The sequence below is a fragment of the Neomonachus schauinslandi genome, chromosome 4 (assembly GCF_002201575.2).
Source record: "Neomonachus schauinslandi chromosome 4, ASM220157v2, whole genome shotgun sequence".
NCBI lineage: Eukaryota > Metazoa > Chordata > Mammalia > Carnivora > Phocidae > Neomonachus > Neomonachus schauinslandi.
The window spans coordinates 49,955,021-49,968,638 of NC_058406.1; the positions used below are offsets into that span (position 1 = coordinate 49,955,021).

At 35.6% G+C, this 13,618-nt stretch overlaps 2 protein-coding genes across 2 annotated transcripts in view; one reads left to right on the forward strand and one right to left on the reverse strand.

The window, feature by feature from the left end:
• The window catches only part of ANGPTL3 (angiopoietin like 3), a 15,755-nt gene extending 9,416 nt beyond the window's left edge, over positions 1 to 6,339 (forward strand). The window contains exons 7-8 of the mRNA XM_021679995.1: positions 261 to 691; positions 6,328 to 6,339. Coding sequence (XP_021535670.1) covers positions 261 to 445 — 185 coding nt within the window. The 3' untranslated portion in view covers positions 446 to 691; positions 6,328 to 6,339. The remainder of the gene's footprint in view (positions 1 to 260; positions 692 to 6,327) is intronic.
• The window catches only part of DOCK7 (dedicator of cytokinesis 7), a 217,678-nt gene that overhangs the window by 127,797 nt on the left and 76,263 nt on the right, over positions 1 to 13,618 (reverse strand). The gene's annotated exons all lie outside the window — the stretch shown is intronic.

Consider the following 13,618-nt stretch of genomic DNA (forward strand, 5'->3'; position numbering starts at 1 on the left):
GGATCGAGTCCCGCATCGGCTCCCTGCTCGGCGGGGAGCCTGCTTCTCCCTCTGACCCTTCCCCCTCTCATGTGCTCTCTGTCTCTCTCATTCTCTCTCTCTCAAATAAATAAATAAAATCTTTAAAAAAAAAAAAGTGGGATACATGCACTATGCATACAATACTATCGTATTTGTAAGAAGTGAAGATGTACTCATGGGGAAATGTAGTAACAGTAACTACATGAGTTTGTATTCATGAAATGCACTGTCTTCTTTAGGAGGCTGGTGGTGGCACAATGTTTGTGGGGAAAACAACCTGAATGGTAAATATAACAAGCCAAGAGCAAAAACTAAGCCAGAGAGGAGAAGAGGAATATGCTGGAAGTCTCAAAATGGAAGGTTATACTCTGTCAAATCAACTAAAATGTTGATCCATCCAACAGATTCAGAAAGCTCTGAATGAACTGAGACAAATTAAAAAGCCAACAAATTAAACATTAAACTCATCTGAAGTTACTGTGGTTTAAGAATCTGGTATTAAATCCCTAACAGAAGCCTTCAGAAATAGATTCTTTTTTAAAGTCACTATCAAGTTAAAAGTAAACATATCGTCAAATCACCTCAAAGAATACCATTTATCTTTCCCAATCAAAATTCTTATGATATCATTTATTCATATGGTTTGTGATGTGAGAACCAATTTTATGTAGTCACAATCTGAATTTTACCCAATGGGTGAATTATTAAGTCATTTCTTAAATAAAAAATTTACAAGGACTTTTATTTTAAGAGTCATCATGTAGGCTAATTTCATAACTTGCTCAGCTTAAAAAATTAATTTTCTTGCTAAAATTCTGAACTTGAATAAACTAAAAGACTGATAATATTTCCTAAATGCTGTAATATTATTAATTTCAAAGTTAAAATTCAGTCAGTGCAGAGTACATATGAAAATCTATTAATACTAATTTTAAAACTGATGCTTCATTTTGCTACCAAATAATCTGAAATAAATGTTTGGTATGCTTTATTTATGAAGTCAAATGAAGCAGGATAAAATACTGTGTTAAAAGAGGTTAACTGTCTTAAACAAATGCAGTAGATCATGATTACTAGGTCATATTGACCTTAATATCACGCATCACTGTATCTTAACATATTTGTTAACTTATCTATATACTGTATACCTTTTATATATTTTAACACTTAATATTGTGAAAATTTTAAAGGGATCTTGTCAGAATATAATGAGAATGAAAATATCTGTGGCCTCAACTTTAATAATTTATTCCCCGTGGACATGGTATGAGTCTAATACTTATGTGTAGGTGTCAAATAGAAGTAAAAATCATAACAAGTTATTGAATGTTTAAATAGCCTGACAGATGTGTATGTATGTTTCCAAATTCAATAAAGACTCACTCCCTTAAAATATAGAAATTTAAATTCTTGTAGTTTTTTAATGACATGTGATAAAAGAATGATTACAATTTTTCTCATTTTAAAAATCTGAATTCTAACCCTCAAGGATTACTAAATACAAATCTTTTTATCATAAAAATATTACTTATCAGTATTTTTTAAATAAGTTTTTTAAAGAAACTACCAAATAGAAATAAAATTTTGAATTAAATCTAGCTTTTAAAGAATACAGTACCTAAGTTATATAGTGACTCACCTTAGTCAAAAAATACTCAGCATTATGTATTTTAAATTACTCAACGTCATGTATTTTACATATATGACATGTTAAATATGTATGATCTATGTGGATCCTACATAAATATCTTGTTCCAATAAAGTACAAAAGAATAAGTTTTAGCTTTTAAAACCACAGCCAAACTGTCAAAATTGACTTTTTAGAGCCAGAATACCATAATGACTTTTTTTCCAAAAAAACCTGGAAGCTTTCAAATACAAAATAATGCATTATTTAATATACCAATTGCTTCTTCTATTTGTTCTTCAGTTTTTTAGAATTCTTACACAACATGTTTCATTTTGTTCCTTTTAGGAGTACTAAGTGAGTTTTTTCTGTATAAAATATGCTCAGATTGAGAGATAATTCTGGTACAGAAAGGATTTTTTTTACGATTCACAAATTGTGTCCTTCTGTCCTCACTCCTTTGCCAAGTATTCTAATTACACCACTAACTCATAATTGTCTAATTTAATGGCCTTTCCTCAGTCCACATTCTCTTGGATCTCTCCGCGAACTTACTAATAAACAATATTCCTTTTTCAAACTTGACCCTCATTTTGCTTCCACACTATGACTATATTCTCCAAGGATTATCCCTAACCTGAATCCATTTTTATAGCCCTATTACCTCATAGTATGTGACATATTTGGGCCAATGCACAATCTTCAAAAATCTCTTCCACTCTCACCCTCAGAAATTCTATCTACTCTCATGGACCCATCTATGTTCCATGAGTAAAGTTCCCAAATTTACATATTATTCCCAGATCTCTCTCCAGTTCCTTCTTACATTGCCTATCTGCCATTCCTCCTTTTGATAACCTACAGTCTCCTCAAATTCAACATATCAAATAAATTCATCAAAGCCCTGCCACCTCTGCTGGTCCTGCCCCCATTTCTACACCCCATCAAACTCTTCCTTACCTCTGTATACCCATTAATGGCACCACCACACTTCCAGTCATCCAAGCTTAAAACCTGGGAGACATCTTGGCCTTTTTACTTAACTTTGTGAACCACTGCTCCTGTATCATAAGCCACTATATTGAATACAATCTTCTTTTGAAAAGACTGCTAATATGATATGCTTTCTACCCTACCAAGACCTGCTCTTAACCTGAATTTTAAACTATCTGAATAGTCTCCTGCCTCGTCTCCTAAGTTTAGGTCTATCTTCCTTCAATTTTCCTAAAACAAATTTATAATGGCTACATACTACTTTGACCTGTGTCATTCAAACATGTCTATTAAAAGAGTAGAACAGCTTGAGGATACTGAAAACACATCTTTACAATTCTAGAGTTAGAGGACGAAATGGCTTTATATAAGCCCATACTTCTTTCAGGATCTTATTAGGATTTTACCTTAAATCTTACAATTTATCTTAAAATTGCATGTGAAGTGTTTTCTACTCTATAATCTTCATTTATAAATAGTTATTTCCTCCCCAAATCTTCTAAAAAGTGATATTCCTGGAAGGTGTGTTATATTTATCCTGTGGACCTGCATACCCTATACAGCAAGAATGTGTACCCCAATTTGAAGGGCAGAAGCCTACAGAAAACATCCAAATGTCTTCCAGATATTCAAGAGTTTGTATAATCTGACCCCAAATTACCTTTTGTTTTTTTAAAGATTTTATTTATTTGATAAAGAGAGACACAGGGAGAGAGGGAACACAAGCAGAGGGAGTGGGAGAGGGAGAAGCAGGCTTCCCACTGAGCAGGGAGCCTGATGCGGGGCTTGATCCCAGGACCCTGGGATCATGACCTGAACCAAAGGCAGACACGTAATGACTGAGCCACCCAGGTGCCCCCCAAATTACCTTTTTTACCATTTCTTGCCCAACACAAACCCTTAGCTCTTATCAAAATTATCTACTTTTAAACATCCCCTGTATACTTTCCTAATGCCATTCCATTTGTCTAGAATGCCTCTATACACCCTTCTACTTGGCTAGGTCCTATTTATACTTGAAGGTATAAATGATCTCACTTCCTCTACAAATATCCTTGTAAATGGGGCTCCTCCCTCTAAAACCATGCAGCAGTACTGTCTGTACCCCTCAACTGGCACTTAGCAAATGAAGACAGAAAAGTATATATGGCAAATCATAACAGAAATTGTTAAAAAGAGGGGCACCTGGGTGGCTCAGTCATTAAGCATCTGCCTTCAGCTCAGGTCATGATCCCGGGGTCCTGGGACCGAGCCTCGCCATCAGGCTCCCTGCTCAGTGGGAGCCTGCTTCTCCCTCTCCCACTCCCCCTATTAGTGTTCCCTCTCCTACTGTGTCTCTCTCTGTCAAATAAATAAAATCTTTAAAAAAAATTTAAAAAAGAAATTGTTAAAAATAGTAATAAAAGCTCCAAGAGCATCAAAAAGATAGTCTATCTACTTGATTTGAGTAAATTACTGCCAAATTTCTATACCAAGAGTTCAATCTGAACCAGTGTAAATTTTACTGAGAGCAAGTATACACATTTCTCATTTTGGGGTTACCTATTTTTGTATAACCTGTTTATTCTCTGTCATTCTATAATCAGCATGTTCTCATGCTTGTATCTTTTCTTCCTAATAGCATAACTCATGGAAATCAACTAGCTTGTTCAGTAATCAAAAATATTTGCATTAACCAGTATTTGAGTTCCTACTATTTGCCTCCTTTATAAAACCTATTCCAAATATGCACTGTTACATATTTCACCTTCTGTTATAAAACAATCAAATTTCCTTGTGATTTTTCCCATCACTAACAACCACAGCACTGCGTTTATGTATGTACTCCTAAGTGACCATCCAACACAGTAGTTTTGAAAATTAAAAAAAAAAAAGGACCAAACAGCTGGTCTTCTTATCAAAGTCCAAAGTGTTCTCACGGCAAATCAACTAGGACAAAATTACTCAATTGGTGTAAAATGTTGAGTTCAAGGTCATGAAAGTAGGATTAACAACCTCCCATGGTGTGCCTTTATAAAATCAGGTTTCAATGACGTTTTAGAAAATATAAAATCAAGGATGCCATCTCAAACAGAAAAACTTATGAGTTTAACCCTGGGAACAATCACAGATCTAACAAAATGATTAGGTATATCTAAAAGAGTGATCATCTACAACCTTAAAGAGGTAAGGCTATAACTACTTATCTTCAAATAAGCAACTAAGCCTCAGTCTCCAAATCCCATATATGGGAATAATGATAATCTTGCCAAATCTACTTCATAGGGTTGTTGTAATCAAGGAAAATAGGGTATTTGAATGGTTTTATGAACTATAAAATTCTAAGCAAATGTATATACTTGTAAAAACTAGATCTTGGATATCACTCCACATCGCTTTAAGTATGTAATGTGTACAAATTTTTCCAAACTAAAAATATTCTAATTCTCACGATAGAACAAAACTGCTCTCCTATTCTGCTACCATTCCTGGAACTTTACTCCTTCCCTCAGAGTCTGAGATAACACTCCTCACATTCAAATACAAGCCCCTAACTAAAAATTCATGGGTGGCTATCTTAAAATGTTAGGAAACAAGAGTTCTCAACTCAAAAACTTTTATAGTTAAAATAAAACTAGGATCAATTAAGGTAGACTAAAACCTACAGTGATATATCTAGGGCAAAACGAGTACAGCAGAGTATGTAGCAATAACTTGAGACATCCATGAAAACTAAAAACTAACACTCTCTAAAGCAGGGGACCATAAACTTGAATGGGAAGAAAAATACTCCTTCGTTTTCACTGAAATTTGCACTTCTTTAGATTTTGAATGTAGGAAACTACCCATACCAGTATTAGCAATACAGGAAAATTTGTCATTAATAGAAATCATACATATTTTTGTCTCACAACTATTGCAGATATCTCAGAATATTGTCACATGCTTATTACTGCTTAGAAAATATGGTAACTTTTAGACCTGTGGCTAGATATTTTTTAATTCATTAATAAAGAAACTTGCATCAGAACTTTAATATCTCAATAATTATAATTCAATGTAATTGATTTCTTTTGTTATTCTATGTACTTTATTTTATGCATTTAAAAACATTATTCCAAAAAAGAGAATCATAGGAGTCACAAGACTGCAAGTGTACCGTGACAAAAAAAATTTTAAGAACCCAAGCCCAAAGCAAGATCTATCATAATATGACCTAGTTCAAGAATCATGAATTACATGGGTCATAATATAAGCAGTATACATTTACTTTTGACTGGCCAATCTGTTTCTAGAAACAAAAGTTTAGGGAAAAAATTCAATCAGTATGTAATAAGCTTATTAAACCACTCAGAAAAACATCCTAAAGGGGGGTCGGGGAATGGGTTAGCCTGGTGATGGGTATTAAAGACGGCACGTACTGAATGGGGCACTGGGTGTTACACGCAAACAATGAATCGTGGAACACTACATCAAAAACTAATGATGTAATGTATGGTAATTAACATAACATAATAAAAAAAAAACATACTGAAGGACTGACATGTGAAATGATATAATGACTAGGCTTTGTTTTAAAATACTACAAGAAAAAAGGGAACAAGTAATAGATAAAACAATAGAGGGGAGCCTGGCTGACTCAGTCAGTGGAACATGCGACTCTTGATCTCAGGGTTGTGAGTTCAAGACCCACGTTGGGCACAGAGATTACTTAATAAAAAAACAGTTTATGTTAACAAACTAGAATTTAAATAAAAATTTGAAAAGAAAAAAAGAATGACAATGGAGGTTAACCGTACTATTCTATTTACATTTGTATATGTTTGTAATTTCCCATTATAAAAAGTTTAAGACTATATTCAGATTAGTAAACCTACAAGTTTACTAAGGATTATTAAGAGATGTATGGGGCATAGTCCTAAATGCTAACCAAGGTCCAGATCAAAATGAATGGCGTCTTTACATTTTGTTTCTTATTTATTTATTTATGTATTTGAGAGAGGGAGAGAGAGAGAGAGAGCACAAGCTGGGGAGGAAAGGCAGAGCGAGAGGGAGAAGCAGACGCCCCGCTGAGCAGGGAGCCCGATGTGGGGCTGGATCCCAGGACACCGGGATCATGACCTGAGCCAAAGGCAGACACTTGACCGACTGAGTCACCCAGGCGCCCCTTCATTTTGTTTCTTACACTGTTACCAGGTCTGAACCACTGCATTCATTCTTATATTCTTAGTAACACAATATTTGCTAGATACCATCTTTCTAAAAATTGGAAGAAAAACAAAGATGAAAGTTCAGTAGGTGATTACAACTAAGGAAACTCTGGAAAAGAGGCCAATCCTAACAATCTCACTAAGAACAGAATGACATGTGACGCAGCTCTTAAAAACCAAACACACAGCATTTGCTCAATTAGATTATACCTTGATCTTTATAACTCGAATTCAACAGTGGAAGTCAAGTACAAATCTGGAACACGAATAACATTACACACAATCCAGTATCTAACTTTCAGATGATTTCAGATACTCAATAAAAAAGTTTTCCCCACTACTATTATTTGGTTATCTTTTTATTTTAAATATTTTATTTGAGAGAGAGAGCAAGAAACAGAGAGAGCACAAGCAGGGGTAAGGGGTAGAGGGAGAAGGAGACTCCCGGCTGAGCAGGGAGCCTGACACGGCCCAGAACCCTGGACCCTGGGATCATGGCCTGAGTCAAAGACAGTTGCTTAATCGACTGAGCCACCCAGGTGCCCTATTTGGTTATCTTAATGTAACAACTGCACTAGTATTTTTTCTATGATACTGTGATAACTATTTCCTTGATAAAGCAAGCATTTAATGTAAATAATCTTCATTTGTTTGGCACAATAAGAAATGCATGACATTAGCTACGAACTACCATATTATCTGTGTGCCTTCATTCACCCCTATAGAGGATTTGAAAAGACCAGGTCTCTCCTGGATTAACACTCTACAAAAACAAGTGAACCATCAATGTGTGTGTGTGTGGGGGGGGGGGGGGTTATTTAAATACAAAAATCTCTAATTTTAGGTATAGCTTAATAAGAGACTTTTTTTAAATGTCTTTGGGAAATCACAATAATTTCTTTAAAACCATGTTTTTTAAAAATACAAAAAATAACAACTTAAACATATATATTTTTTACATGAATACCTTTTTAGACAGCTTTTTTCTACATTGTCTGATAATAACCATAAATATTGGAGGTAAAAGTGTTAAGTGATAGGAAATCTGTCATTTTCAGAATATAGTTCTTTTTAACCTGTTTTCTCACGTCAGCCTAATGTTTGCTTCAATCACATCCATTCATTCAGACAATAATATTTTAAAATTTTTACCGCATGAGACTCTTTAAAATACATTCAAACTTTGTACTAAAAATAAATACTGTGCAAATTTTTTTTTTTAAGATTTTATTTATTTATTTGACAGAGAGAGACACAGCTAGAGAGGGAACACAAGCAGGGGGAGGGGGAGAGGGAGAAGCAGGCCTCCCACAGAGCAGGGAGCCCGATGCGGGGTTCGAACCCAGGACCCCAGGATCATGACCTGAGCCGAAGGCAGACGCCCAACGACTGAGCCACCCAGGTGCCCCCCCTTTTTTAAAGATTTTATTTATTTATCTGACAGAGAGAGAGAGAGCACAAGTAGGCAGAGTGGCAGGCAGAGGAAGAGGGAGAAGCAGGCTCCCCGCCGAACAGGGAGCCCGATGCGGGGCTCAATCCCAGGACCCTGGGATCATGACCTGAGCCGAAGACAGATGCTCAACCGATTGAGCCACTCAGGCGCCCCACAATGTGCAAATATTTTCTTTTTTTTTTAAATTTTTACTTATTTCATTTTTTTTTTTTTTTAAGATTTTATTTATTTAGGGCCCCTGCGTGGCTCAGTTGGTTAAGCGACTGCCTTAGGCTCAGGTCATGAGCCCGGAGTCCTGGGATCGAGTCCCACATTGGGCTCCCGGCTCAGCAGGGAGCCTTCTTCTCCCTCTGACCCTCTCCCCTCTCATGCTGTTTCTCACTCACTCTCTCTCAAATAAAAAAAATAAATAAATAAATCTTTAAAAAAAAAAAAAGATTTTATTTATTTATTTATAGGACAGAGAGAGACACGGTGAGAGAGGGAACACAAGCAGGAGAAGTGGGAGAGGGAGAAGCAGGCTTCCCGCCGAGCAGGAAGCCCGATGTGGGGCTCAATCCCAGGACCCTGGGATCATGACCGGAGCCGAAGGCAGACGCTTAACGACTGAGCCACCCAGGCGCCCCTGTGCAAATATTTTCTTAAAACCCATATTAAAAATGCTTAAATTTCTTGTTTTTTCAGTTACAAATGTGATCCCTCTGGAATGTCAGCTAATCATACTGGTTCTATGCAGGTTACTACACAGTTAATGAAATAATGATGGTATAGAAAGTACAAGGAGTCTCAGTGTCAACGTCACCTTTTTTTTTTTTTAAACATTATTCACTGCGAAAATGTACACATACAGGTTTGCATAATGACCACTAGTGTGTATTACCTAAAATTATGGTTTACCGTGAAACATTCCTTAAAAGGTTAAAAAGAAAAAGAATTCAAACTGGGTTAGAAGAATACTATTGTAATCCAGCAACAATTTAGTTGGCAAATATATATGGAAACTTATGCAAATATTTTATGATATCTGTATGTTAGCTGATTTCTGATGAAGTTTCATACATCCCCCTTTTGTCATTCTAGAATTATTTCTATGCGAGATTTTCTAGATACGATAAAGGTTTTTTTTGTTTGTTTTTAAGATTTTACTTATTTATTTGACAGAGACACAGCAAGAGAGGGAGCACAAGCAGGGGGAGTGGGTGAGGGAGAAGCAGGCTTCCTGCGGAGCACGGAGCCCGATGTGGGGCTCGATCCCAGGACCCTGAGATCATGATCTGAGCCGAAGGCACATGCTTAATGACTGAGCCACCCAGGCACCCCTGATAAAGTTTATTTTTTTAAAAAAGATTTTATTTATTTATTTATTTGACAGAGAGAGAGAGCACAAGTAGGCAGAGCAGCAGACAAAGGGAGAGGGAGAAGCAGGCTCCCCACTGAGCAGGAAGCCCAATGCGGGGCTCGATCCCAGAACCCCGAGATCATGACCCGAGTCGAAGGCAGACGCTTAACTGACAGTCACCCAGGTGCCCCAAGGTTATTTTTTTTTTAAACAAACTATAAATTCCTAAAAATATTAGCTGTCCATGAGACTAAAATTTTTTAAAAGTATTAAGTAGAATAAGCAACCTATATGATTTAATATTCAGGTCACATGGGCACTGAAGGCTCAAGTAATAATACAAAGCAGGCTACTATTAACTTTGATAACCCCCGTTTTAAAATCATTTTCTTATCTAATTATACCCCAAAAGCCCAGAATCCCTATGCTTTCAAACTATTCTCTCTCCAGTTGTGTAATGCTTGGATAAATGTAATCTAATAAAGGCAATAATAATAATAATGACTCAGCTTCTCTTGAGCATTTAATATGTGTCAGGCACTTTGCAAAAAGCTTTATATATTATCTTATTTAATCCTCACAAATTTCTAAGATATAGGAACTTTTATTATCCCCATGTAAAAAGAAGGAAAACCAGTCAATCTCCAATTTTAGATAATTCCTAAAATTAAATATGGTTGCAAAATATGGTTCCATTTCCCAATTTTTCATAAAATATGCATAGAGTCATATCATTTCAAGTAATACAAAAACTATTCTTTCTTTTTATAACTCAGAGATTGGTTTAAAAAAAAAAAGCATACAATCAACTTTAGAGTCATTCTTTTTTAAAAATGAAAGAAACTTTTTTTGGCCAACGAGTAACAACAGGAAAAATATCAACAAAGTATAGAAACCATAATTCTACTTCTATGTTCTCGTGTACCTAACTTTCTTTACTTCTTTGAAGACACTCTTACAGTACAAGGTTATTAATCTCTTTCCTTTTTTTTTTTTTAAAGATTTTATTTATTTATTTGAGACAGAGAGAATGAGAGAGAGAGAGTACATGAGAGGGGGGAGGGTCAGAGGCAGAAGCAGGCTCCCTGCCGAGCAGGGAGCCCGATGCGGGACTCGATCCAGGGACTCCAGGATCATGACCTGAGCCGAAGGCAGTCGCTTAACCAAATGAGCCACCCATGCGCCCTATTAATCTCTTTCTTAAACAATGTATCCTTCTTGCTTCAACAGTTTTCACCTATTACTAACAAAGCACTATGATCCTTTCTGTACCCTAAGAAACTTAGCAAACTTGACATCCTATATTACAATCTACAATGTTTGTTAATGAGTTAAAGCATTTTACATGAGATCCTTAAAGGCAATACATAAGATTAAAAAGATTATATAAAATTCTAACCTGAAACCAATTTATTTTGATGAAAAATATTAGAACCTAAAGCAGTATTTGTTTTCAATAAACGTTTAATAGAAATAAACCTAATCTTATTGATAAGTTTAGCTAGTTCTACTATTCTCTGGGAATAAACTGCTCACTCTTGAGAGAAGACAGTTCTTCTTTACACATTTAATGAATCATTTTTTGCCTACAATGTTACTTTCACTAATAATGCTTGGGATGAGTATCAACTCTTTAATTAATAGAGTATTTAGATACAGTCCAAGCCAAAGGCACTGAGATGCATTAAAAGACTCTCCAGATCATTCTCAAACTAATTAGCTATGAATTCATTCTTATACCTGAAAAGTTTACTGCCAAAATAGAAAATAGGGGCGCCTGGGTGGCTCAGGCTTAATTTCTATAAGCTCATACAGTAAAACCATGCTAATTTATACTTTATAAAGTCCACTTAAATCTTTTGGTGTGTTAACTTTTTCTTCTTCCCCAGAGTAAAACTGGATTAAACCTGGATACATAATTGAGAGAAAACAATAGGCTACCTCATTCAGTAAGATGTCTTCTCACTTGAGATAAGCTCTCTACCCAACTTCCATTCAAGTCCTAAAACATGTCTAGATTTGCTCTTCCGGCCCTTCATATACATAATACCCTAGGATGCCATTTCTATCAACTGTTATTCTTAGCTCAATTATAAGGCATTAAAAAAATTATTAGACAAGGATAAATAATGAGGCACATTTTGAGGCAAATAATAAGATAAATAAAGGTGTTCTGCCTGCTTTAATAAAAATGTAGCAATCAATTATCTAGCAATAAGAAATTTTAATTTTATTCATATTGTCAATAACTATAAATGCTGGATGTACTATCATACCAAAGGATGAAGAATACAGAAAATAAGACCTGGGTTCAAGTCCCGATAAGTTTCTTATCTCTTATTTATAGTAAATAAAAGGTAAGTAACAATTCTGCCAGAATTATATAATTTATAAGATTCTTCTGAGACTGAATAAATTAATTTAAATGAAAACAATTTAAATGAAATACTATAAAGCACTAAATAAATGTTATCATATCAGCACATCACATGAAAGTTCAGAACACCGGGGGTAAAAAAAAAAAAAAAAACCCAAAAAAGGAAAAGATACCAACAAAGGATTAGCAATCAGAAGTATACTGGGGGGGCACCTGTGTGGCTCAGTCGTTAAGCATCTGCCTTCGGCTCAGGTCATGATCTCAGGGTCCTGGGATCGAGCCCCGCATCGGGCACCCTGCTCAGCGGGGAGTCTGCTTCTCCCTCTCTGCCTCTCTGCCCCCGCTCATGCTCACATCCTCTCTCTTTTTTTCTATATCTCTTTCTCAAATAAATAAAATCTTTGGGAAAAAAAAGTATATTGGACCACTCAAAAGTATCACTTAAAGCCAGAAGACAGTTGTGTCATGTTTTCAAAATCCTGACAGAAAATAATTTACAACTTAGAATATTATATCCAGGGCGCCTGGGTGGCTCAGTTGGTTAAGCCACTGCCTTCGGCTCAGGTCATGATCCTGGAGTCCCGGGATCGAGTCCCGCATCGGGCTCCCTGCTCGGCGGGGAGTCTGCTTCTCCCTCTGACCCTCCCCCCTCTCATGTGCTTTCTCTCTCTCATTCTCTCTCTCTCAAATAAATAAATAAAATCTTAAAAAAAAAAAATACTTTGCCTCCTCATCTCCCATGATTGATGCAGAAGATTATAAAAAAAAAAAAAAAAAAGAATATTATATCCAGCAAAATCAGTAATTCTGGAGTAAAGGTAAAATAAACATACTTTCAGATGTAAAAGTCTCAGAAAATTTACTCCCATACACCCTGTTTCAGGAAGTTACTGAAGGCTGTCAGTAAAATGAGTAAAACAAGAAAGAACAATATACAGGAAATAAAGACTCCATAGCAAAAGAAATGCAAAGAGAATTTCCAGGATCATGGTAAACAGGCTCCAAGATGACAACTGTACAGTAAGCCTAGCGAGCCTCGGAAACTCCCTTGGCCACACTTACAATTTAGTTGCAAGGGGAACTAAGGAAGCTGCAAGACAGGAAATGATTATCTGATGTATTTTGCTGTATTGCAAGAAGCTTTAGAGAATTTTAGCAATAACACACAGAAAAGTAGGGAAACTAAATAATATAACTATTTCAGGAATATAAAAAGCTTTATAAATCAAATGCAGGAATAAAATCATAGTAATCTTCATGGCTCCACTGCAAAACTAGTTACATAAGAATCACAAATAGGTAAAAAAAATTAACACTGATTTAATGAAAAACTGGAATATACATATGGAAGAGATGACAAGTAGATGTATTTTTTTCTGAATTTATGCAAGTACATGTATTTTTAGGAAGGAAGATGTAAGAGTTAAATCTTCACCTAATATAACAATAAATGGATATTTAAAATTGAACAAGAATCAAGAAATAGTAGCATTAATATGTTGTTTAGAAAACAAAGAATAAAATACCAAAAGAAGGAGCAAAAAGAGTTACCAGTGATTGGCACTGAAAATTAGACATCGAAGTAGGGAAAGGCTGGTAGGAATAAGATGAAGGACCT